General features: G+C 35.1%; 1 protein-coding gene across 5 annotated transcripts in view; it reads right to left on the bottom strand.

The window, feature by feature from the left end:
• The window catches only part of LOC128234061 (protein turtle-like), a 162108-nt gene that overhangs the window by 45827 nt on the left and 88962 nt on the right, over positions 1–27319 (bottom strand). For all 5 annotated transcript variants that reach the window (XM_052948020.1, XM_052948023.1, XM_052948022.1 and 2 more), the window contains exon 3: positions 15688–16020. In XM_052948020.1, coding sequence (XP_052803980.1) covers positions 15688–16020 — 333 coding nt within the window. The remainder of the gene's footprint in view (positions 1–15687; positions 16021–27319) is intronic.

Genomic DNA, 27319 nt, shown 5'->3' with positions numbered 1-27319 from the left:
TTTTCACAAACCTGTTGGGGTTTTTTCAATCAAAAACGCCGACATTTAGACACGACCCTGACCCATGACATGTGACGTCAGCACACCGCAATATCATTGGTAGTTAAATATAGCTTGTGGGACTTCTGGTAATTTTCCAGTAAAAAAACGAGGCAAAATTGCATACAGTTGAATAGTGACCTAGTTCCTTTTAATCGTATTTTCCGAAATTCTAAAAATAGTAAGGATCGTCAAGTTTTTGTTTACATCGCATCCATCATTGTTTTTGACTGAAAATGCAAGGGATTTGCAAAAAATGTGCATTCTAGAAATTCTACTGCTATTGAACCTTATATATCAGCTTGGAGATACACATGACTACTTCTCTGACACTGCCAGAGGTTCACATGTCTGCATTTTTGCTTATTTCCAAGTCAGACCTAAAAAAATAATGTGTGTTTAGCTCAACGGTCTCAAAACTGCTAGATAGGGTAGGAACAATTTTTTTTTTTTCATTTAAGTCCAGTCAAAAATTGCCAAGCCAGTACATATAAAAAAAAGAGAAACATTTCGGGGGGGGGGGGGGGGGGGGGGGGGGGGGGTTAAAAAATTAAATCCTTGGCGAAAAGTCACTTCTCCCTAAAATTTTAGCCTAAGATGAGCCCTGAATATATTAGATTACCTTGTATTTCAATGATGAAATCCTTCCCCGAAAATATAACTTGACAGAATATTATAGAACGATGTAACACTGAAAGTTTGTCAAACTAAGGATTGCATTTGAGGTCACGTGATGACTCACCCTGTATATAGTTAAACCAACATAAGATGAGGATATTATGGTAGTTAATTTTGGCCATTGTGTTTTCACATTTTCACGGCAAAGGTACGAAAAAGCAAAATGGTAAGGCAAAAAATTGTGTTAATGCATTATTGTTTCGCATTTGCACCTAGCCACTTGGAACATAATAATTTCACCCAGAATGTAGTGGATTTTCACACAATCATCGCTGCGAACAGGAAATGGCAGAAATCATTCACCACTGATAAATGGATGAAAGATTCAATTTCTACAAACAGGAATTCTAAAAAAGGAATTTTAATTGCACATTACTAGTTCTTCTGAATGCAACTTTGTGACAGCTATCACAGATATGAAAAATATCTCCAAGGTGTTGCCTGGACACAGGAATGGTTAAATGTCATGAACAAGTGTGTCATAAAGCTTACTAACAGTTGCATAAATGTAGGTGAAATAATGATGGAGCTTCATGATGACACAAGAGTTTTCATACTTTTTTTCTACGTCAAGGGCCACAACTATTCTTAGACTATGTGAACAGAACAGAACAGAACAGATTTTATTTCAACTTATGCATAAAGCATCTCGTTACAGTATTCGTACAAAGAATAGACAAATGTCATAATATGTGTTCAACGTGTATAAGATGGTACTTTTAGATAATAGAGTAAACAATAAACTGTAGATATCACATTGTTATATGGCGAATGTTAACAATGTATCAATAAGCTAAATTATAGTAATATAAAGTAATTGATTCCACAAAATAATAGCTAAATAGTGGAAATGTAAATGGTGATAAAGGTCGTTACTCATTTATATCATTAATGATTGTATTACGTCTATCGTTAGCAAATAATAAGTATTTACACAGATTAACAATAGTTGTTTTACAAGAACAGTTGAGTAATTCAATAAACTTATACATATTTGGTCTAATTCTAAAGTATCGTTTAATGTACTATATCCTTAGATCGTTATAACGACTACAACTTAAAACAAAATGAAATTCGTCTTCAATGTCCTGTGCATCACACAATAAACATATTCTCTTGTTTCTTTGAAGTCTATTTGCCCCATATCTTCCGGTTTCAATACGTAAACAATGGGCTGACACACGTAATTTGGTAAGATATTTTCTATATGTCTTATTGTATAGCAAATTTAAATAACTGGCGATTTCAAACTTATCATGGAGGTGTAAAAATACAGTATTAATACAATATGTGAATTGTCAAGCAAAACACGAAACTCGATATTTTTCAGTGACTCACAGGATACGATGGATGAATAAGGTTAAATTTTGCAACTGTTTACAATTTAAAACCGACTAACGTTTTATTTTAAATGTAATTAGCAATATCCAAGAATAAAATAATTTCGTTTTTCTCAATTAATTCCGTCGTTTTGCAACGTCCTATTTATCTACAAATATAAAATAAAGGAAATGTCCCTTTTTGCACAAAAATGCTTTAATGAGTTCAATAGAGTTATTTGCCCCAAAAGTAGAACGATAATGAGGGAAATTAAAATGATTGACGATAATTTGTTGGTAGTGGCAGACCAACCCCAATTTTGTGGCAGTTTAGATGGCAGGAAAGGCAAATCCTGGCATTTACAGAATAATCAACAATCAAATATTGGAATAGGAAATAGTTGGGGATTCAAGTGCAGACATTTCTCGGAGAAACCTGACTACCAATGAGGGCATGGTACAACTATTGTAACAATATAATTCCCAAACTAAGCCAATGTTTAAATTCATTCACGCCTCTACCAGTACCTATTGGCAGCTATATATAATTTGACACTGTTCACAATTTTCATGCTTTAATTTAATTCCTTGAATCAAGAAAGTTACTGAGCCATTAATTATAACCAATGAGGAAACATGAAAATCGCAGAAGAAATGCCAATGCTTGTTTCCTTTCAATCAAACAAGGGTTGTAACTCATAAATAATAAGAGCCAGAGTTATTTACTATTCTGTACATGAGCAAGTTTGTTTTGTCTCTGGCAACTAGTGTACCAAGTTTCAATTAAATACCTGAAACAGTTTTTGAGTGAAGGCCAAGGTTCAAGTTCTTTCACAATAATGCTGATGGAGATGAAAAACAACAACAACACGTCCATTTTTTTCTTTGAATGACTACATGAGAATTCCAAACATTTTCAATAAAGAGTGGCCGTCAAGTTCAAGGTTAGATACTCATTAAATATGGCCCCTGGCTTTGTTGCCCAAACAGACCCTACTCTTACCAACTATGTAAGATGCTTTTAAAAATATCGAAGGTCATGGTACATTCTGCATGACATCCTTCACAGACTACATGTATTTACACTGTATTCAGTCTTGTTTCTCCTATCTATGTGTACATATGTCTCATTTCACTGTTTCCTTCTCGATATATTACCACCCATACATGCAACAAAGAAAAGATAAAGTGTTTGTATCAAGGACAAGTGGCCTAATCAGTCAGAATGGCTCAGAGATGTCCGCCTCACTCAGAGGTACCAGGTTCAATCCCAGTTCGGGGAATGTACTTGTGGCCTCTCAAATAGACACTCAATTTATTTCTGGTGAGTTTGACCAAATATTTTGCTGAGTATTTAAAATAAGCTTTTAACTTTCTCCACATTCAAGATAAAATAAAGCTGTATAAACTTAACTATTGATCGCTTTGTTGTATTCGCTGTACGTACTTTTCGGCTCATGAAACCATAACGTTCCATTGCACATGAGTGCATTACATATTGTTTGATAGTGAAAGCGCTTAAGCATCCAACTCTTCCAAGACCTGTCTGGCAGATTTTCACTTATCAAGCTTGTTCCTTTTGTTACATGATCAATCGGATTAAAAGAATCCCGCTGACTGCATTTGGCGGCTCTTGAATGAATATATATGAGTCTTCTGCATAAGATAAACTAGGAAATATAAGATTTATAAGCTTGTTTTCTACACTTGCATAATAGGCTTCGCTCCAATACTCTACGTTGATCAAATTGTGTATGATTTACAGTCGAGGCCAGAAAGAGTTCTGCGATGTTCTACAATGGTGTGATGAATTGTTTGCCGGGATGAACTGCCTAAGTGAATCAGGGGGACTCTTCATCATATTTGGCTAAGTAGATTTCTCAGAATCAATGGATGAGCTAACAAAGCATGAACGATATCATTAATGGACACAGGATCCGGTCATTTCTTTTCATTTGTCCCTACATGGAGAGCTCTTCAGTAAATGCACCAATTATTTAGTCTCTACCACTATGTATCACCATTGAGAAGATGGCTCACAGCTAATGCTGTTTTTCCACTTTTAATGGAATAGTGGTGGGGCCCCAACAAACCAATGGACAAATTCATGAATTGCACTTTATTGCTGCAATTGCTAAATGTCTATGCTCCTCCATTTTTGTAAAGGGATTTATTTACCTGGGCAGGGGGGAAATATATGTACTTTTTCAAAAGGGGAATCATGGCTGGAATTTCGGCCCAAATAAGGCCTGAAAAAAACAGACACTGTAATGTGAACACAACAGGAAATAGGGGGTTTCTTATGTTTCATCAAGAAACTTTGGAGTGATATCCTATCTGGAAGAGATTTTCAAAAGAAGTATTGCACCAGTGACAATCTCTCAAAGGTAGAATTCAGCTCATAGGATTTTTGATTTAATGTGTATTCACAGAGACTGCATGGAAGACAATGCATGTCATTGAGCTGTACTGTCTTTCACAAGGGCACTATGAAGTGACTGCCATTGCCTGTTTGTTTTGTTAGCCTGAGATGCTGATATTTAAATTGACCATGCAAGGGGCAAGTCTCCAACATGTTTTAAGTCAGAGTGATTTGCCTTTGCACTTTATTTATATTTTTGCAAACAAAAACGCCAAAGTTGTATCTGTTGTTAACATCAAGACCAAAGGATTGAAACTTAAATTTTGAATTTTCTTTCTTTGTTAAAAACCATTTTTAGGAAAATATGAGAATGTAACAATCTTCAATTAAAGTAGAGCAGTTTATTAACAATCTGATCTGATTGCACAATATCCTGATGACGTTATTATATTTGCCTATCTAAATTACCTAATCTGTCGGCATTAACTGAAGCAACAAACTGACCAATTCCCCATAAATGGCAAACACTTGTGATCCATTGATTCAAAAAGCTTAAAACCATTGTAGCCATCTCACGGATATTGATTTTACAATCTATCTGATAGCGCTACATGCAACAAGTCTGTTTAAGGACGAAACAACAGAATTAGCTACAAAATCATCTGTTAACTAAGGTGTCAGGCTTTAGACAACAACTGGATTTCTAGTCATGCAACAGAGCAATAAAAACTCAAGTATGGGTCCTTCTCCTGAATAGCATTCCTAATTCAAGATTTATGGAACATATTTCAGTAGTATCTTAAAACTATTAGGAAATATTCATAAAGCAGTTCTCAAGATTCTGTAAGGATTCTTGTTAACAAAGAAAAATTAATGTGTTATTTGCATAATTACATGCTAGTGGTCGGCTAAAAGAGCATATAATTGGCATTTGTTTTGATGGACTCTTTTTTTTGTGGATTCCAAACATGGATGCATACTACCAATGCAGAATGTATGCACATAATATACCCGCCTTAGATAATCTGAATAAATAATCTCATTAGATTCACCCTTTCTTAAACAGCTTTTTTTATGTTTAATTGACGTAAGCTCTACTTCAAAACAATACATGCCAATGTACAAGGACAACAAATCATTAAATGACTGCACTTATATACTCTTACTCTAACCAATTGCAATTTCATCCTGAAATATTGTTACAGACTTGTCTACTGAGACAAAAAAATCCATTGTCAACATAAGGACAAATTACTTGTCGTCTACTTGTCACCTTGTTGTGGCATGCCATGTTTCATTATCGTCACCAAGTTTCATGACTCCTGATTTTGTAAGCGATTTCCATTTCCACCTTATCATCATAAATTGGTTGATGCCTACATCCAATCGTTTCAGGACATGCCAACAACTTGATTTCATTGACTTCCAATTTGATCAGCGCCAATGATGGTATCTCTGGGACTCATTATTTCTCCACAAGTTCTAACCTTTATCTCATACAATTGTGTCTTTAGACCTTTTACATTCGTCTAAATGATTTGCCATGAAGGTTGACAATATAATGGAGACGAAAAAACTAATTGTCTCAAGATTCTGTATTTCATTAGAACACCAAAATAACATAACAAATGACATAAATTCTGGTTTTTTTAGCCACAGAACCTTAAAAACTTTCTTCTTAAAATGTTCATGTTTTATCTTCACCCTTAGAGGAGGATCCGATCCCTGATAGGGCAGGGTCTCACGCCCGCAAGGGGAGGGTTCAAACCCTGCCAGGGGAACGTTCTCTTGCCAAGAAATTTGAAGCAGCTTAAAGTAGTTGCAGGCTTAGTGCAATATGGTTGTAACTCAGTATATATACATAAGTCTTGCAGTCATAATCTGAGTCTTGCTCCATTAAGCCCTCAAGCAGCTAGATGTCTTCATTCACAATCAAGCTAAAATAAATATGTATAATTCAACTAAGAGCAGCATAATTTATGACTACATGAAAGCTTATTTCAACTTCAATATCAGCCTGTGACTTCCAACGATTTCCACAAACGAGTTGTGCTTATTTCTGTGCCGAAAGAAGATGAAGGAGAGCAAACGTTCAACAACATCAAAAGGACTATATTTTCACAGATTATGGTTTGGAAAATTTCCATCATTCATGATACAGTCTGCAAATAACCCACAAAACTTCTTAGTATCATCTGTTTAGAAGATCCATTAGATTCAGTTTCCTGTTTGTCTGCGTCCATTGCAGGAACTCATAATTGATCTATAAGATCATCATGAGAACACGCAAGATACGAGAGTAGGACATAATCCATCCGACCATATTTTGCATTATTATACAACTTATATGATATTATGTGCTAAACAATCTTCGAAAATGGCTAGACAAATTGGATGTAATTTGGAGGGTGTTTGAATTTTGTTCACCTACGCAGAAATTAGTTCAGGATATTTGTTCTTGGAGAAATTTTGTTTGTCTCCCACAAAATATCAGCAACAAGTTAAATACACTTATTTCATTGACCTTTACAGAAAATCTTAAACTGTGGATCATATCCTGCTGCTTGATTTTGGGGGAGGTGGAAGACAACTGTTTGATCTTATATGGTCAAGGTCAATGTAAAGAATGATTGAGTATGTAATATCCCAAATTGGATATCATATGGTGGGTGTTTGAATTTTGTTGACATATGCAGAAATTATATATAAGGTCCAGGAAATTGGTCCTGGGAGTAATTTTGATAGGCTCACGCACAATAACAGCAATAAGTAAAATACACCTGCTACTTGTTTTTTGTTTGAATTTTGTTGACATATGCAGAAATTATATATAAGGTCCAGGAAATTGGTCCTGGGAGTAATTTTGATAGGCTCACGCACAATAACAGCAATAAGTAAAATACACCTGCTGCTTGTTTTTTGTGGGTGACGGGAAAGACATCTGTTTGATCTTCTAAGGTAAAGGTCAATGTAAATTAAGTATTATTGAGTATGTAATACCACTCCACTAATCATGTAAATTCTCCATACATTATATATCCAAATCGTGCTTACCAAAAACTATGAAACTGGAGTTATTTAAAAGCTGTTAATGTGTGAGAGTGCAGCTTTAAAGGGAATGTACACCAGATTGGCACCAAAAAAAGTTTTTTTCTGTAACGAATCTCAGGACAAATATTTAATAGAATGTGTTACGCAAATGATATCATAATTGAAAAAAAAAGTACCAAAATGAAAAAAAAAAGACCGGGTTCGAACCCGTGTCACCAAAATTGCAGTCCAGCATCGTATCCACTGAGCTACGACGGCTTACTCAAATCGGGTGACATAATTAAGCTATACACCTAACTTGGTAATATCACGTGATAACACCAGCCAATATCGCATTAGGAATGAATTCTACCTGGTAGACATACCCAGTAATCTTTTTTAATGGAAAAATACGAAATAACTGCTAAACCTAAATAAATTGTAAACTATGTGGTACTTCAGTTAGTAAGTTTCAATGCATTGTACACATTAATACCAAGTTTATGACAGTTTTCGACAATTTTCTTTTTTTCTTGCAAATTGATCATCTGGTGCACAGTTGCTTCAATAGTGTAAAATCACTGAAGTTTGTACAAAATGCAGAGAGGAAAACATTGTAACAACAATATTGTAATGGAAAGGAAGAATTTGTAACAACAACATCGTAATGGAAACTACTTATTTTTTATATTTATAAATATTCTTTGGTATGCCAAATTTAATTCCATCTGGAATTTATTGGACAAATTTGATATGATCCAGTTTGGTTTTTCCAGATGTCATTTGCATGTTACGCATCAATATGTATCTGAGGAATCACTAAAATATCTCTACCATACAAAACATCATTATTGTATTTTCCCCATGTTACAAATGTATGAACATAATTTATATTATGGAAGACATGGTAAAACAATTACCTCTCAAATGAAATAAACAGTTCACAGTAATATAGATCCTGATTAATTTCTCTACAAGACTACACAGAATGCATTTAGAAAGCAAATAATACTGATGACTTTCTAATTAACGTAGAAACAAACAGACTTCATGAAATCAATGCAAATGAAATATTGTTACTCTGATAACTTGATTATTTGTAAATAAAGTGGTAATAAATATAATCAAGCCTATTTATTGTGGGTTCACTGATAATTTTCTCATCTTCATCGCAAAAAAAATGGGAGAGAAAATAACAGGGTTTATAATGGGCTGTCCCATATACATCCAAATATGGGTCGTTCTCCGACAGTTGGAACCATTGCATATAAACAGTCCCGCTGCCCACACATATATGTGCACATGAATCTACGATATAATTGGTACCTGATATTCATGATTGGGTTTCTGGCCGTAAGACAGACAGAAGAGTGAATTATATCATCTTTCAGTTGTCCGCACAATCAAGATAAAAAATAACTGTATACTCTGCAAGCTGAGGCTACAGAATGTCTGTGTATCTCAGAGAAAAACAGGGAGCAAACCATGCCAAATAGAATTAATCCAGAGTTATGGGCCCTGTAACATGCATTTGTTGATCCGGTTGACACATGTTCTGTGTGCCAATTGTCAAAAGCTCAGAAAAATATGTGGTCAGTCTGAGTATTGAACCCAGGAGTCCAGATGCTCCACCTGGGTATCAAACCCGGGATCCTTTTCTTGCTCTCAACTGGGCTAACCTGCAAGGATGGCTTTCCTACTAGACCTGGCCCCAATTTTTCGAAACTTCTTAAGCTTAACAGGCTTAAGTCGCTTATTTCAATTAGCCTAAATACATACTGAAAATGGATTTTGATATATGAAAAATGGCTTACTGTCATAATAATATAGAATATATTTCTACATAATTTCTAAAAACTATTTCAGAAGTAAATAATATGCATTTTATAGAACAACAAAAATAGTGAGATTAGCTTAATCCTGTTATAAGAGACTTAAGAAGTTTCGGAAAATTGGGGCCAGAGCTGTGCTGAGGGCCCATGATAACCAGCAGTCAAGACTCGAGACTCTGAAAAATCACTTTTATTAAATTACAAAGAACCTTCTTGATTCAGTTCAATTTTTACAAAAATAATTGTCAATAATTATTCAACGTCAAATAGTAATAAAAGTCAGACAATTTCATCATCAACACTCAACTAAAAGGACAAATACCATGAAATTAAGAATTGCAGTTTTGCCACTGGTGTCTGAACAAAGACATGTGACTTTCCATCTTCATGGCCTCAGATCCCTTAAATAAAAGCTATCCTTCATCACTCCATCATAACACTATTTCCTTGTTTACCAATATTCAGTAACATTGACAGACACTGATATATCTTTGAACAAATATGCACACTGTACAACAAAGTGTGAATTGATTGTTTAATCAATTTCGTTTTACGCTCAATTTAACTTTCATTTGGGAATTCTTTATTTCCTGAGAACACCAACAGAAATGAAATGGGGAACCATCCAAGACATTTTTTTGCATCATTTTTTGCATCTAGTTCTCCTACATCTCCTACTCTTTTATTGTGTCTGACAATCATGGACGACAAAGATTGAAGATAGCTTAGAAAGGGCGCTATACATTTAAATGATTGATCCAAGCTTTAGACATAATGGGCAATGACTCCTTTATAGAAAAAATTACTGGATTGGTGGCCTATTCAATACTATACTTAATATATAAATTATGAATTTCATCGCTCAAAGTCTTTTATTTCTTGGGTGAAAATCAGTCTATATAATACAGTATGGGTCAAAATATATAAGCATCTGATCTCTTTCATTACAAGAACAACATAAGTATGCCAATTCTCAGGTTTAAACCCTTTTAACAATTTTGCTGATAAACCTTAATTATAAACCCGATTTCAAATTTGCTTTGTTACTTTAATATTTTCTTAATATTTTGACACTCTTAACAAGGAGAACAAAAAGCTTTAAATATCTTAGAAAACAAATGTCATTTACTGTCAATGAAATTGCAGATACGCAATCATTAAGTACTCTTAGCTCACTCAGCCCATTCTTAATCGTTAAGATTTTAATTCATTTTATCTTATTAAAACAAAAAATAGTGGGATTACCTTAATCTTGTTTTTCATAAAGTTAATTTAACTGCATAAACAAGCTCAAGATTGTTGGAGAAATCAGCCCAAGATCAGAGCCCTCAAACATAATGTCCAACATGTCCAAATGTTGTCCAGAATGTTTTGAAGAAACCAGTTTGACGTACACAAGTTTCTTTATCCTCCGACCAATTGCAACTGGTGACCTGACAATGATGGCCTTGAACTCCCATCAATTTCTCCTTACTTTTTTCCAAGCTAACAAGAAAGCACTATTAATTGCACTTTTAAATGCCATAAAATCTGTTTTGACATCGCCAGGCAAACCAATTCACAGATTCTTCCATGGACAGTAATAAACAGCAATTACACCCATAATTGGATAGCAAAATGAGAGGCAAAAAAGGCTTTTATGCTTTGCAGCAAAAAAGGTAAAGAGCCATCGAATCACATGAAAGTAAGGACTTACTCGCAACAATTATAGCAATCGTTGTACAATTAGGCGATCTGGAAATAGTAAATGGAAAAAGTAACGTTAATGAGTCTCCAACCAAATTACATTGATTAGAGTATCGTTTGAGCTTGAAGAGATATACACACACAACCCTTAACTTCCATTACTGAAGACGGAGAATTTACAACGAAATGACAGTACTTCAAAATCAGCAACTTTCGTAGGAGAAGAAAGTATAGTCTAGAGTTAACAAATGTTATATAGCAATTTTCCAGCTAACTTATTACAAGATTACGTGCAAACGGAGACAAATATGAACTTGCCTAACAGAAAAAGAAATTTAATGTCACTTGTAAGGTCTCTTTTGTCTTCGGCTGTTCCACTTAAGCAGGTCTTTAGTGTATAATCACAATGTAGAAGATGGCTTCTCGAATAATTGACATGCATGGCCAAAAATATCTCATTCACTTTGTCCCAGACTTAGATAACGAAAAAATAACCACCACATTTGGTCTTGAACATAAATCTTTTAATTTAGTTAAAATGAAACATTCCTGGAAAATAAAAATCTGGGATAAAACGGGATAAGACCTGATAGATGATGTGCACTTATTCCTAAAGCTGTTTAGCTTTTTAATCTTTGCCTAATGGCAGTTCTTGATTGGGGTTTGAGAATGATTTGAAAATTTCAGTTTGACTTAAAAGCCCAAAAAATAAAATTGTGTGGTTAGGATAACGTCTTGATAATAACAGATAATTTAGTTAGGCTTTTTTTTTTTTTTTTTTCAGGCTTAATTTTAAAACCTTATTATCATCATTGGGGATTGGTGTTAAAGCTTTTTAAACTTCATTTTATTTAAACAAAGACATTTTTTTTTATTCAACAAACTATATTAGGTATTATCATCATTGGGGATTGGTGTTAAAGCTTTTTAAACTTCATTTTATTTAAACAAAGACATTTTTTTTTATTCAACAAACTACATTAGGTATTATCATCATTGGGGATTGGTGTTAAAGCTTTTTAAACTTCATTTTATTTAAACAAAGACATTTTTTTTTATTCAACAAACTATGTTAGGTATTATCATCATTGGGGATTGGTGTTAAAGCTTTTTAAACTTCATTTTATTTATTCAACAAACTATATTAGGTAGGGTTTGGGCATATTTTCTAGGTAGGGTCAGGTAACCTATTAAATTCAGAAGATTTTTGTTTAGGCCTGATAATTAAATTTGAGAAGGAATAGAGACCTGTTAGTCCATCAACTTTGTTCTTCATCAACATCAAGATTTCATATCAAAACTAGTTAGTAGGGGAGTATTTGTAAAGCCGTTTTACTAAAAACTTTTAATGCTAATTCAAAGGTCAGTCTCTCACCCAAAGTCTAATGGTTGTGGAAAAGTGAATGTCAAGGTCACACACAAACCTATGAAAATGAAACATATTTAGTAGCCAGACAGTAGCCTTCTTGCAGAATACTTGAAATAACACCACATGAAGATGACTTGTCTCATCCTCAAAGGTCAAGGCCATACAGCCATAGAGGTCAAACATCTGGAGCCCAGTATGGGTACAAGGAGACTGTAACCAAGATGATAAAGTGTTTCCAGGACAGGGTTCAACTTGCTGCTCAGGATATTTCACCCTCAATTGGTTTAATTGCCATGTTCATTTTACCCCTTTGAACAAGCTGGAATTTCATTTCTTCTGGAAATTTTGCCTGGCACAAACCATGTCAGATGAATCACACGTAACAACGCGCCACTATTTTTTAAATTAAACAGTTTATGAAACTTAAGTTATGGAATTTCAATAGAGCACAACTGAATACATATTTACAATAAATATTATTACAAAATGAAGTCAATCATTGTGAAAAGACCTTTTAGAAGAACTATTTGACGTTCACAATAAATTAAAATTACCACGCATCAAGACATCCGTAAACAACGCTGCAATTTGTGGTATTAGGTGAAATTTTATCTATAAAAAAAAAAAAATAACATCAACTTTTAGGTTTGCAAAAAGGAAGATTAATCATGTGTTTCCAGTCCGGATAGAAAAAACAAACACTCGGCCAAGCTGATTGGCGGGTAAATGACAGCAATCCTCGTCACCCACCTCCGCACATGCCCTTGGGTCGGATGTAACTATCCAGACTGGAAAAAAATGATAGATATAATAATATGCAGGAATACACTCCTTTATGCTACACCCAGAGTTCCATTTAACGATCAAATAAAATATTAATGATTCATTTTCATGTTATGGTAATTAATCAAATTGCGGATATGCAATATACGAAATTGCACTTCAATTCATTATGATCATTTCATGGCAGAATGCTCCATTGTTAATGAATTTTTAAATGGCAATGTGAACAATACCACATGCAATGCGTTACATCATTTCGCCATTATAAATATGTTAGTTCAGCTGCAGAGTTCCTCTGCGATTGCCAGGCGCAACAAAAGAGCCATAACTGTCAGTTCAGCTGTGAATGATGGTTCTAATTTCTCACTTAATTATTGTGAAATATTCCTCTTGTCTTGTTAAAACAATAAATTATGAAACTGATCAATTAAGTACTCAGTTCCTGGTGATTTTTTTCTCACTTGTTGTGTACACATGATACCAGCGAGGAAAGGCTTACAGATATTTCAGCGTCTTGTAAATTATTAATTACCATTAGACCACAGTTAAGGTTTCAAAAGAATATTCCATCAATACTTTAATGACATCCTCTTCGGCAAACAATTCATAATATTTGTAGAAACAATCGCATGTATGAAATGAAATAATCAGTCTCATGTTCACTAAACATCAGAAGGTTGAAATTCGAACTATTACATCTTTTTCCATTAAAGGTTTAAAAGCAATCTATGATTGGACAACAATTTGATACCAATACATTTACTTTGATGTTCAAAACTGATGTTTGTTAAACAATTCAACCATTTTAATTTCTAAATCGTATTTTGGTTTTTGAATGTTTTAGAATCAGCTCAAATTTCAGACAACATTGATTCTTTTCATTAGATACCATTTTTGTAAGAACTGAAACATCACAATCAGTTATCGTAAATTTCCAGTGACATTCTCGGCTTCAGCGCCTGGTCCAGGGCATATAGATCACCAATCTTTTACCTCCACTGAGGGCAATTGCCATCCAAAAGTGGTCCAAACTGATTGCCTTCCTAATTAAGACAAAACATATTGTGAATTCTTTCAATTACACGTATCGTTAATTGATCATAATTACCTCTGCAGTGTTCAGTCACTTTAATTATTTTTTACCATCTGACACCCGTTTCATTCACGTTCACGGTTGTAAAAGTGTAAACCTTAAAATACTGTGGTGGTGGTGTTAGTAGTTTATACTCCGGGTCCCGGCGTGAGCACATTGAAGGGTCCCAGAGTGACAGTTCAACCACCGCACACCTATCCTGGGCGGTGAACCAGTACTGGGTGCCTTCACTTCTGCAAGGAACTGACAACTTCTGTACATGCCAGGGGCAGTGGTACAGTGCGAATGGTCGTAGAAAGGATTTCATAACCAATCACAACAGAAGTGACATGGTCCGCACGGGAATCGAACCCGGGTTGTCCGATTAACAGTCCAACGCTCTACCGACTGAGCTAACCGGGTCTCTATAAATACTGACAAAGCAGGGGTCACCAGCAGGGGTCACCTTAAACTGTCATAGCAGGGGTCACCTTAAATACCGTCACAACAGGGTTCACCTTAAATACTGTCATAGCAGGGGTCACCTTAAATACTGTCATAGCAGGGGTCACCTTAAATACTGTCATAGCAGGGGTCGTTATTAAGACCTTTTCCCCCCACTTGGATAATATTTTAATCAATGTGCAAAATCATGCAGTTTTACACAAAGTTTAAAATTAAATTCCGCATTACTGGATTTCAGGTGCTTGCTTTATTATACCTTTATTATACTATTATACACATAAATCAAAGACACCCCCCCCCCTTCAGAACTCCATGAAATATGTACACCCCCCCCCCCCCCTCCCTCTTCAGAACACCATGAAATATGTATCAAATATTTTATAATCATTTTCATTGTATTATGGAACATAATTGTTTTGTTTTGTCCAGGTTGTTTTCTAGTTCATAACAGTGGCTCTTCATGTTCACTGAAAACATATCATTTATATAAACACAAAATTGACATTGTTTATTTCTTTAAACAGGGGTTCTAAGAGCTGATAATGGTCAATCCTGAAAATTGCTGAGAGTCTGTTTGAGTATCTGGGATTCATGCCCAAAGGGTTATTAGGGGCTTAGACCCGTTTTGAAATACTTTCCAAAGTCAATCATGTTCATCTCAAGGTACTTAATTTCTACTGTCATTATGCAAATGCCCAAGGAAAAAAAAGCGATCTTCATTTTTGTTTAATACAACTGTACAAAATTCTGAAGCAGAAAGCTCTGAATCCTGATTACAGGACTAATCCTAAACTTTAGAACCCTTGTTTAAAGGCACATATTATCATCATACATGTAGGAAAATTAATGTTCACTACCTCTTTATGATTATGAAATAAAAGGTATTTTTTAGTTATTTCGAAACTTTATACTATTAACATTCTCGAAAAATGATGGACAGAAAGAGATTAATATAGAATCAATATGAAAATGGTATACACTTAATATAATATTTCATAAACTGCAATTACTAACGAGACACCCGAGTGCTAAATGGACGAGGGAATACTTACTGTATACATTAAGGTAAATCCAAGTGCCATTGGCTTCTTTATTATCAATGCCATTTAAATATATCACATTACACTCGAACCATCCCTCATCTGACTCTTGTATATGACTTATTTCCAGAGATATTCCGTTAACTAATCGCACTCTTTCCTCAAATTGAGGATGCACATTTGCAGCATAGCCATCAAATTTCACGAGCACAGATTTGTCGAGCCCGTCTTTTTTCCAGTCAACCATGTACGTCACTTCCTTCCCATCAGGAAATCTGAGATCACAGTCAAGAATCTGTTGTCCACCGAGACTCGCAAACTTTGAGCCCTGGATACACAGTATACCTGAAAATACAAAAAAACAACAACATTATAACACAAGTTGGTCTGATTGTGGTTATATTGCCTGATTGATCTTATGATCACCTTAAATGAACCAAAGTGGGCTACTGGTATTATAATTCTTCTACAAGAGCACACAGAGAAAATGCTGATGTCGCGTCTATTGTATTTCAGTTAAAAAGGGGGCATAACTCAACAATAATTAAAGCCAGAGTTAAGGGCCTTGCTCTGCATGTGCATATTGTCAATGGCAACAATTATTCAAGTTTCATTTGAATATCTTAAATGAATCTTAAATTATTGACAATATTTAAATATTTGCTCAACAGCACAGAAGGCAACACCAACAACACCAAGGCTAATGATGATGCAACATTAATTTTGTTCTTCAAAATTGAAAATCTTGTTCAATTAAGTTATTCAGGTAGCAGTGTGGCCCAAACTGAATGGCAATACAGTATCATTGTATTTATTTTGGTGTTTTATAAAGATATATCAGTAAAAAATGATATTCAAACAGTGACAAAACAAATAAAGATTTTTCACTGTTTGAAATTTTAGTCAGCTCTCATATTTAAATCAAGCATTCACAGCCTTAATTGGATAAAAAAATCAACGAGATCATTTCCAAAAGGACCTTTTGTTCGCACACAATTTTACTTTTTTTCAAAAATAGCAATTAACTACTATCTAAAAATTCAAAAAGCCTCAAACTTTAATAGCTGTTTGATAACAAGTGTTGAGCTGTAAGACATAGATTTACCAAATCAGGGGGAACAACTCTGCTACTATTGGAACAGCTAGAACAGCCACTAAACATAATAGTCAGTCTTATTAATGAGAAGGCAGTACTGAGTTTAATCACTGACTAATAGATAATTAGTGAGGCTAGAGATATCTTGGGTTCATTAATAACTAATTCTGATTTGTATGTTACTATTTCTGATGCATTGTGTTTCTTAGTTGGCTGTGCACAGCTCTTATGTTAACACTTTTAACACTTGCATGACAAAATCTTGCGTGAAAATGAAATGCTTTAAATAACAGGGAAAAGTTGGAGAATTATCACAAAATGATTTTCATTTTAAGTTAAGTTTGTTAATTATATTGAAATGCATGATATTAAATCCATCGAAATTTCTTTCTTCAAGTACTGCAATAAAACCTACATTAAGTGACTGGAAAAGCATGGAACAACCCATTAATGCAATGCTATGTCTTGTAAGGGAATCATATCCGTGTAAATACAAGTCTCATGCACACGCATTCTGTTCACATTTTCTTCCCACACAAACAATGCATCTTTAAGTGTATCCTAACATGCAATCACCATGGGGGGAATTTTGCTCAGGGAAAATGCCATACTAAAACTTAAGAAATGAATACCAGCCAATATCTAAAACTGACAAAACAAATAAAGGCACGTTGAAACAGGTTTATTTACAGAGATGAAAGCTGTTTTATTCACAAAGGCATCGATTAAAGTCTCCTATGCTAATACAAAAGATCTAAAAACATTATGCCTCATGGTGCTACAAACTCTTCCTCATTGACACTTTAATTGTTCCAAATATTGATGGTCTAAAACCATTCCTGGACCCAAAATTGTATGACAATGTAATATTCAAATATCCACTATAAGATGACATCTTTTATTGTTTATATTCTACTTAAATTATTCTGAGGTCTGGGAGACTCCTGTTATTCCAGATGATATTAGTGGCAATTCTGCTATAATAAAAGAGCTTTGGGGAATTATTATAGTTCTGTTAGGGCAATTTTTTTATGTTACGGAAGATGTCATGCACACAATATACCAGAGGCTACTACAGTTTTTGTTTAAATTTCTCTCTGTAAGGGTATATGTTAGAATAAAAATAATCATTCATTGAAAGTGAAATTTTATTACAGTGCCCCATAAAAGGACGCACTCATTTTATTTATTTAATCACAAAAGTTTTTTATAATTCAATACAATGGTGAATAAAAACCAGGGCTCTCACAGGAATGACGAACACCCGGGCCACACGCCAACTGGACAGAAATGGTAAACTACAGTCAAACCCCGTTGCCTCAAACTCAAGCCTCGGAAAATTCGAGCCAAGCGTCATTGGTTACTATCAATAGAATGTAATAGTTCTTTTACATCTAGTTCGAGTCAACGAGGAAATCAAGCCAAGCGAGTTCGAGCCAACGAGGAAATCAAGCCAAGCGAGTTCGAGCCAACGAGGAAATCAAGCCAAGCTAGTTCGAGCCAACGAGGAAATCAAGCCAAGCGAGTTCGAGCCAACGAGGAAATCAAGCCAAGCGAGTTCGAGCCAATAGGGTTCGACTGTATATAGCTGTAATTAATTATGAAGAGCAAAAATGAAATACAAAAACCCATAGAAAAATATCAGGTTATTCAAACAGATTTAAATGTTCACATTTCACCAAAATGACATAAGAAAGAGCAAAGTTGTATGTCTTTAAACTGAACCATGCCCTTAAATTCAACAGCACAGTGTAATGCAAAGTGTCACATTCTGCAAGCAGAGAGCATTACCAATCCTCCTGAGACACACACCAATACCAGTCTATTACAATATCCAAGTGTCATTTTAAACAAGTTAAATAATTGGTTTTCAAGGCAAACCGGATTTTATTGCATTCCATTTGTCAAGCCTGAGTGACTTCTTACTTCACTGGCACTGCAGACAATTAATGGATTAAATTTGCTGAGAGCTGTTTTGTGTCTCCAATGAAACCCTGCCTCCCTGAACATAGACTTTTATGGCATCCATTCGAAATTAAATACCCTGGAACAGAGAGACCTGTAAACTGACTCTACAGCACAGGATTTTGCCTCTGAAATTTCCAACTGAGAGCAAGATGTCTGACAAAACCTCCAATCTCAAATACGTTTTGCCTAGTTGGACAAAACCTCCAATGTCATTTTGCCTAAATGGACAAAACCTCCCATGTCCTTTTGCCTAGATTGACGAAACCTCCCATGTCATTTTGCCTAAATGGACAAAACCTCCCATGTCATTTTCCCTATGAGGTTTTGAGCGTCAAAATGAAAAATGTTTTCTCCACCTTGTCAAAATCATGTGGAATGTTTTGTCCACCTTGTCAAAATGATCGTGGGATGTTTTGTCCACCTTGTCAAAATGATCATGGGATGTTTTGTCCACCTTGTCAAAATATTCGTTGGATGTTTTGTCCACCTTGTCAAAATAATCGTTGGATGTTTTGTCCACCTTGTCAAAATAATCGTGGGATGTTTTGTCCACCTTGTCAAAATGATCATGGGATGTTTTGTCCACCTTGTCAAAATGATCGTGGGATGTTTTGTCCACCTTGTCAAAATGATCATGGGATGTTTTGTCCACTTTGTCAAAATATTCGTTGGATGTTTTGTCCACCTTGTCAAAATAATCGTTGGATGTTTTGTCCACTATGTCAAAATAATCGTTGGATGTTTTGTCCACTATGTCAAAATATTCGTTGGATGTTTTGTCCACCATGTCAAAATAATCGTTGGATGTTTTGTCCACCTTGTCAAAATAATGTGGAAAGTTTTGTCCAACTTGTCAAAATGAAGTGGGGTGTTAATTTTGTCCAACTTGTCAAAATGCTCTTTGATGTTTTGTTCACCTTGTTGAAAATGGCAATTGGTATGTTTTGATCTGTTCCCTCTCTTAGAAGTTTTTAAATATGTAAAAATTTGTCTAATGCACTATCAGTATTTCTCGAAACCTGGCGCATTTAATAGGACATTAACAGTAGGTATCAATTTGGAAAGAAGAAAAAAATTATTTTGAAGGATATAGATGATCAGAATTTCACCATAAAATTTTGTGGCAATACTTACTCTCGGCTAAAACACGGTATTTGTCCATTTTATATTTTTTGGTTGTTATACATAGATTGAAGGAAAGTGTGTGATTTCAAACTTAATTCTTTGCAGCCAAAGCATGTAACCTAGTCCACTCCTGCTGGCCTCCAAATTTCAAGTGAAAATATCAATTTGTATTCGAGTAACAGCAAAAAACATATCCCAAAAATGGCCATTTTCAAGCGTTATGCTGTCTCATTTGATTTTTTTATATATTCAAACTGTTATATATCTATTTTGCATGATGATTTGGAAAAAAATGCATTACCTCAGCTTATAGAAAATTTCAAGTGCTAAATTTTGGTGGGTAAATCAAGAAAATAGACAAATTATTACAGAAAATATGACTTATTAACATAAAGTGGTGCTTTTGCCAATTTTTCAAAATCACAATAAGTATCCCTTGTTATATGCATGAAAAACATTGAAAATTCACCCATTTACAAGTGATAACTGTTTTGTAAGACTGATTATTAATCAAACTTCCAATTTTTTGTTGCTTTGGGCATTCATGATTCACATTCTTAAAAAGAAGGAGGTTCACCTGTAAGATTTTCAGGGTTAAAAAATCTGTAGAGTCCGTAACCATGGGTTTGTATCTACATATGTATTAATGACAGAAATGTGGCATTCCACAAATAAAAACCTCTGTATGAGTATGTTTAATGGCTGAAATATTTTTGGAATATATTGATTTTAAGTTGCATTTTTTTACATATTTAATGTTACGGACACTACAAAATCTGCCTTCAAATTTTGATTTGAAATTTCCATTGTTTTCAATAGCATATTTCCTTATATTTTTTCATGGTAAAAGCAATTTTTTTAATTGTGCAATATTGCATCATCTTTTAACTATTGGAAAATACCAACAAGAGGGCCATGATGGCCCTGTATCGCTCACCTGTAGCTTTGCTAAATAAAGTGAACATTCTGACCTATTATCATAAAGATCCAATGAAAAGTATGGCCCCTAGAGGCCACTCTTTTATTTGTCCCACTGACCTAGTTTTTTACCCCACATGACCCTATCAGTAGGCAATGCTTCAAACCAAATATTTAAGACCTAGTCCTTGTGGCTTCAGACAAGAAAATTTTAAAGTTTTTTCCTATATAAGCCTATGTAAAACTTGTGACACCCAGGGTGAGGCCTCTTTTCACCACAGGTGCACAAATTGAACAATCTTGGTAGCGGGCCACTAGGTTATGCCACATATAAAATGCCAATGTCTTGTTGGTTTAGACAAGAAGTTTTTTGTTCTATATAAGCCTATGCAAAACTTGTGACTCCCCCCAGGATAGGGCCTCTTCTCCCCAGGGGCATAAATTGAACAATCTTGGTAGAGGACCACTTGGTTATGATACATACAAAATATTGAATGCGTAGGCCTTGCATTTTCAGACAAGAAGATTTTTAAACACTTTCCTTATATAAGCCTATGTAAAACTTGTGACCCCCTAGGTGGGGCCTCTTATCACTTCAGGGGCATAATTTGAATAATCTCGGTAGAGAACCACAAGGTAAAGCTACATACCATATATCAAATGCCTAGGCCTTGTGGTTTTAGACAAGATTTTAAGTTTTCACTAAATAAGCCTATGTAAAACTTGCGACCCCCGGGCAGGGCCTCTTATCACTCCAGAGGCATAATTAGAACAATCTTGGTAGATGTCCATAAAGTAATTATACATGCCAAATATCAAAGCCCTAGGACTTCTAGTTTTGGAGAAGATTTGTTAAGTTTTCCATATCTAAGTCTATGTAAACCACGTGACCCGGGGCGGGGTCATTTTTGACCCCAGGGGCATAATTTGAACAATCTTGGTAGAGGTCCATTAGGTGATGCTACATATCAAATATCAAAGCTCTAGGCCTTGTGGTTTTGGAGGAGAAATTTTTTTAAGTTTTTCTTATCGGTTACCATGGCAACCAGAGTTTCGCATGGAATCCATGTCTTTGAACAACTTTGGTAGAGCTTCATGCAAGGAACATCCCTGCCAAGTTTCATCATGATTGGCCAAGGGGTTAAGGAGATGTTGTTTGAAGCAAAATGTTGACGAACGACGTACATCAAGCGGTCACAAATTGTGACCTCTATTGTGTTCACAAGGTTTTTCTACTAATTGACCTATTGACCTAGTTATTGACGGTAAATGACCCAATATCGAACTTGACCTAGATTTTATAGAGATGATCATTCTGACCAAGTTACATTTAGATTAGGCTTAAGTTGTGACCTCTATTGTGTTCACAAGGTTTTTATACTAATTGACCTAGTGACCTAGTTATTGACCGCGAATGACCCAATATCGAACTTGACCTATATTTTTCTAGAGATGATCATTCTGACCAAGTTGAATTGAGTTAAGCCTAAAATTGTGACCTCTATTGTGTTCACAAGGTTTTTCTACTAATTGACCTAGTGACCTAGTTTTTGACCTGGGTTGACCCAATATGGAACTTGACCTAGCTTATGTTAAGATGATCATTCTGACCAAGTTTCATTAAGATAAGGCTAAAATTGTGACCTCTATTTTGTTCACAAGGTTTTTCTAATAATTGACCTAGTGACCTAGTTATTGACTGCGTATGACCCAATATCGAACTTGACCTAGATTTTATAGAGATGATCATTCTGACCAAGTTGCATTAAGATTAGCCTAAAATTGTGACCTCTATTGTGTTCACAAGGTTTTTGTACTAATTGACCTAGTGACCTAGTTATTGACCGCAGATGACCCAATATCGAACTTGACCCAGATTTTATAGAGATGATCATTCTGACCAAGTTGCATTGAGATTAGGCTAAAATTGTGACCTCTATTGTGTTCACAAGGTTTTTGTACTAATTGACCTAGTGACCTAGTTATTGACCGTGAATGACCCAATATCAAACTTGACCTACATTTTATAGCAATGATCATTCTGACCAAATTGCATTGAGATTAGGCTAAAATTGTGACCTCTATTGTGTTCACAAGGTTTTTCTACTAATTGACCTAGTGGCCTAGTTATTGACCGCGGATGACCCAATAATGAACTTGACCTAGATTTTATAGAAATGATCATTCTGACCAAGTTGCATTGAGATTAGGCTAAAATTGTGACCTCTAATGTGTTCACAAGGTATTTCTACTAATTGACCTAGTGACCTAGTTATTGACCGTGAATGACCCAATATCGAACTTGACCTACATTTTATAGAGATGATCATTCTGACCAAGTTGCATTGCGATTAGGCTAAAATTGTGACCTCTATTGTGTTCACAAGGTTTTTCTACTAATTGACCTAGTGACCTAGTTTTTGACCTGGGTTGACCCAATATGGAACTTGACCTAGCTTATGTTAAGATGATCATTCTGACCAAGTTTCATTAAGATAAGCTAAAATTGTGACCTCTATTTTGTTCACAAGGTTTTTCTAATAATTGACCTAGTGACCTAGTTATTGACTGCGTATGACCCAATATCGAACTTGACCCAGATTTTATAGAGGTGATCATTCTGACCAAGTTGCATTAAGATTAGCCTAAAATTGTGACCTCTATTGTGTTCACAAGGTTTTTGTACTAATTGACCTAGTGACCTAGTTATTGACCGCGGATGACCCAATATCGAACTTGACCTAGATTTTATAGAGATGATCATTCTGACCAAGTTGCATTGAGATTAGGCTAAAATTGTGACCTCTATTGTGTTCACAAGGTTTTTGTACTAATTGACCTAGTGACCTAGTTATTGACCGTGAATGACCCAATATCAAACTTGACCTACATTTTACAGCGATGATCATTCTGACCAATGTGCATTGAGATTAGGCTAAAATTATGACCTCTATTGTGTTCACAAGGTTTTTCTACTAATTGACCTAGTGACCTAGTTATTGACCGCGGATGACCCAATATCGAACTTGACCTAGATTTTATAGAGATGATCATTCTGACCAAGTTGCATTGAGATTAGGCTAAAATTGTGACCTCTAATGTGTTCACAAGGTATTTCTACTAATTGACCTAGTGACCTAGTTGTTGACCGCGGATGACCCAATATCGAACTTGACCTAGATTTCATAGAGATGATCAGTCTGACCAAGTTTCATAAAGATTAGGTCAAAATTGTGACCTCTGTTGTGTTCACAAGGTTTTTGTACTAATTGACCTAGTGACCTAGTTATTGACTGCGGATGACCCAATATCGAACTTGACCTAGATTTTATAGAGATGATTATTCTGACCAAGTTGCATTGAGATTAGGCTAAAATTGTGACCTCTATTGTGTTCACAAGGTTTTTGTACTAATTGACCTAGTGACCTAGTTGTTGACCGCGGATGACCCAATATCGAACTTGACCTACATTTTATAGAGATGATCATTCTGACCAAGTTGCATTGAGATTAGGCTAAAATTGTGACCTCTATTGTGTTCACAAGGTTTTTCTACTAATTGACCTAGTGACCTAGTTTTTGACCCCAGATGACCCAATATCGAACTTGACCTAGATTTTATAGAGATGATCAGTCTGACCAAGTTTCATAAAGATTAGGTCAAAATTGTGACCTCTATTGTGTTCACAAGCAATTGTGAACGGACGGACGGACGGACGGACGGACGATGGACGAAGAGTGATCACAAAAGCTCACCTTGTCACTACGTGACAGGTGAGCTAATAAAACGGCTGATGCAACAATATTTGTGATGAATTATTGCATCATCCAAAACAACCGCCTTTCTAAGAAATACAACAGTCCAGCTGTAATGATGGAATCAGCTAAGAAAATGGCTTATTTTGGGTAATAGTCGGTCAGATTCCAGCAAGAAGTCCTTTCAAATGGAAAACACTAAAGGCGTTGGTTCCAGTGATGCTCTAGGTATGTATTATCCTTATCTAAACATTCCATGCTATGTTACGTAGGGTCCGTAACCAAAACCATATGTCTGTACATGATGCCCTGAATTAATGCAATTGTCCACATGAAATGCACATCTTATTTGTTGAAATTGCCATGCCCAACATATAACAAACTAAAATGGTCTTAACAGGTTGTTTAATGGAAATCCTATGACAGTATGACACACAATTTCATTTTGTGTAGCCTATTACGGAGCCGAGATGAAATATTTTTACATAAAAAAATGTATGCCAATGAATACAATCAGTGTTATAATATACAGATCACAGACACAGTGGATACTTGTTAAATGTACAGAATTGAAGCTTAAGTAATATTTGATTTGTACTTGTACTCAGGTTACAGACTCTACAAAATACGGCCACTTGTTTCTAAGTCTACTGTAAGTATGTTCAAAAACATTTTTATGAACAGAAACAATACAATTGAACCATATAGGGACATTTATACCTTTTGAGGTTTTTCTTTTCACAAAACCTGTCTTTATATGAAGATTTATATACCATATACATTAATATTCTAAGGTATACATTGAACCCAACCGTTTAAGGTTAATTAATATTCAGAATGTCTTTTTACAGAAGAGAGCCGAAAATCATCACTGCGATCCCGGAAACTTGAAAAAAATGCTGAAATGAATGCTGAAAAGAATGAAGACATAGAAAAGAAGCAAAAGGAGAAAAACAGGCTGAAAGTCAAGGCATGGAGAATGCGTCAGAAAACAGAAAACTCCACAAAATATTCTGAAATCAAAAAGAAAGACACAGAAAGAAAGAAGGAAGCTCGAATGAAAGTGAAACTCATGGCCTTCATGAAATTCAGATCCTGAATTAAAAGCCTCCTTAAGAAAGAAAAAAGCTGAAGAAATGAAAAGATAGAGACAGAGAAAAAAGATGAAAACAACATGTTCTTCTGAAGATCCTGGTGTTAAAAAGAGTAAGAAACCGGCTCTGGAAGAAAAAAAGAAAAAAGCTGTGAAGCGAACACAAGCCTGGAGAATGCGAATTAAACTTAAGTCTCCTACAATTCCAATTGTTAACACAGTTGAGGAAAACGACAGTCATGGAGAAAGCAGACAGAACAAAAGTAACTTATCCCGTGCAACAGTATACAGACGAGCGCAAATGGTGAAAGGCATTCTGCCTAGGACACCAAAGAAGAAAGCCGCCATTTTAAAGAAGCTTATTGAGTCACCTTCAACATCCAAAGTACTTTCTGACCAAGGAGTAACAATGACACCAGCTTGTAAGAAGAAACTTGAAGTAGCAGATGCTATAGTGAATTCCTTGAAAGAAAGTATTTCCGAAGTAAACATTGGTGTTCGAAAAGACAGAGAAAAGAAACATGCATATGATGTAATACGTGAATCAGTACTAAGGAAATACAAAAAGATCACAGTTAGTAAATATTTCAATGTGTCTTACAAGACAAGGAAGATGAGAAATGAATGGTGGAAAAAGAAACAGAGAAAAACAAGATGTGATGTGATAAGTGATCATGTGAAACAATCAGTGAAAGAGTTCTACCCGAGTGCTGAAATTAGCAGAGAGGTGCCATCCAAACGTGATGTTGTTAGAATCAAAACTCAGACTGGTATGAAAGAAACACTACAGAAACATGTGATGACAATGACACTAGAAGAAGCACACAAGTTATACAAAACAAGAAACCCCAATCATAAAATAGGACTTACATCATGTGAGAATGTAGACATAGTTAATAAGTGGGAGAAAAGAAACCTTGATGTTATTAGTAAAGTCCAAGAAAAACTAAATGTAAAGAAGAAACAACCATCTAACAAGGAGCAGCCTAAAGCAACCTGCAAATAACAAACAAAAGGACAGAAACAAATAACTTTGAAAAGAAAATCGGAGACCAAGCAACCAAAAGCCAAGAGGAGAAAAATAGAAGAGACAGCAGCAACAACATCCCAACAAGATACAGCCTTTCAACCTGGTGATTTTGTTACCGTTGGGCTCAAACTGAGAAAAGGACCCATAAGTGTTTACGTTGCTGAAATTACAAGTAAATCTGAAACAGAATATGGGCTTAAATATATGAAGAAAGCTGGAAACGCATATGTGTGGCCTGAGAAGTCAGACGTTTCTCAGGAGCCAACAGAACATATCATTTCAAAGCTAGAAGCTCCTGAACTTGTCAATGAAAGAGGTCATTTTAAATTCAATACACAGGAACTCAGCAAAGTTAAAGTTAATCTGTTGAAAATACACAAACATGTGTATTTCAAATAGAAAATGTTGAGCATGTGTTGGTTCTTACAATGTGTAGAGTCCGTAACCGTAGTGCAGTCTATTTCTATCTCATACAAAAAATATGTTCTATTGATATAAACTGACTATACTTGATAGGAAAAGTGTTTATTTTAGAAAAACAATGTGCTTGGGGCACTTGGTTCTACAAACTTTAAAAGTTACAGTTAAAGTTGTGTGATCATTTTTGTCAATTTTTAGAGTTCATCGCAACTGGGATGAAATTTGTTTGTTAACATTC

The sequence above is a fragment of the Mya arenaria genome, chromosome 5 (assembly GCF_026914265.1).
Source record: "Mya arenaria isolate MELC-2E11 chromosome 5, ASM2691426v1".
Lineage (NCBI taxonomy): Eukaryota > Metazoa > Mollusca > Bivalvia > Myida > Myidae > Mya > Mya arenaria.
The sequence above is the reverse complement of the archived record's forward strand: the minus strand, read 5'-3'. Positions and strand labels throughout refer to the sequence as shown.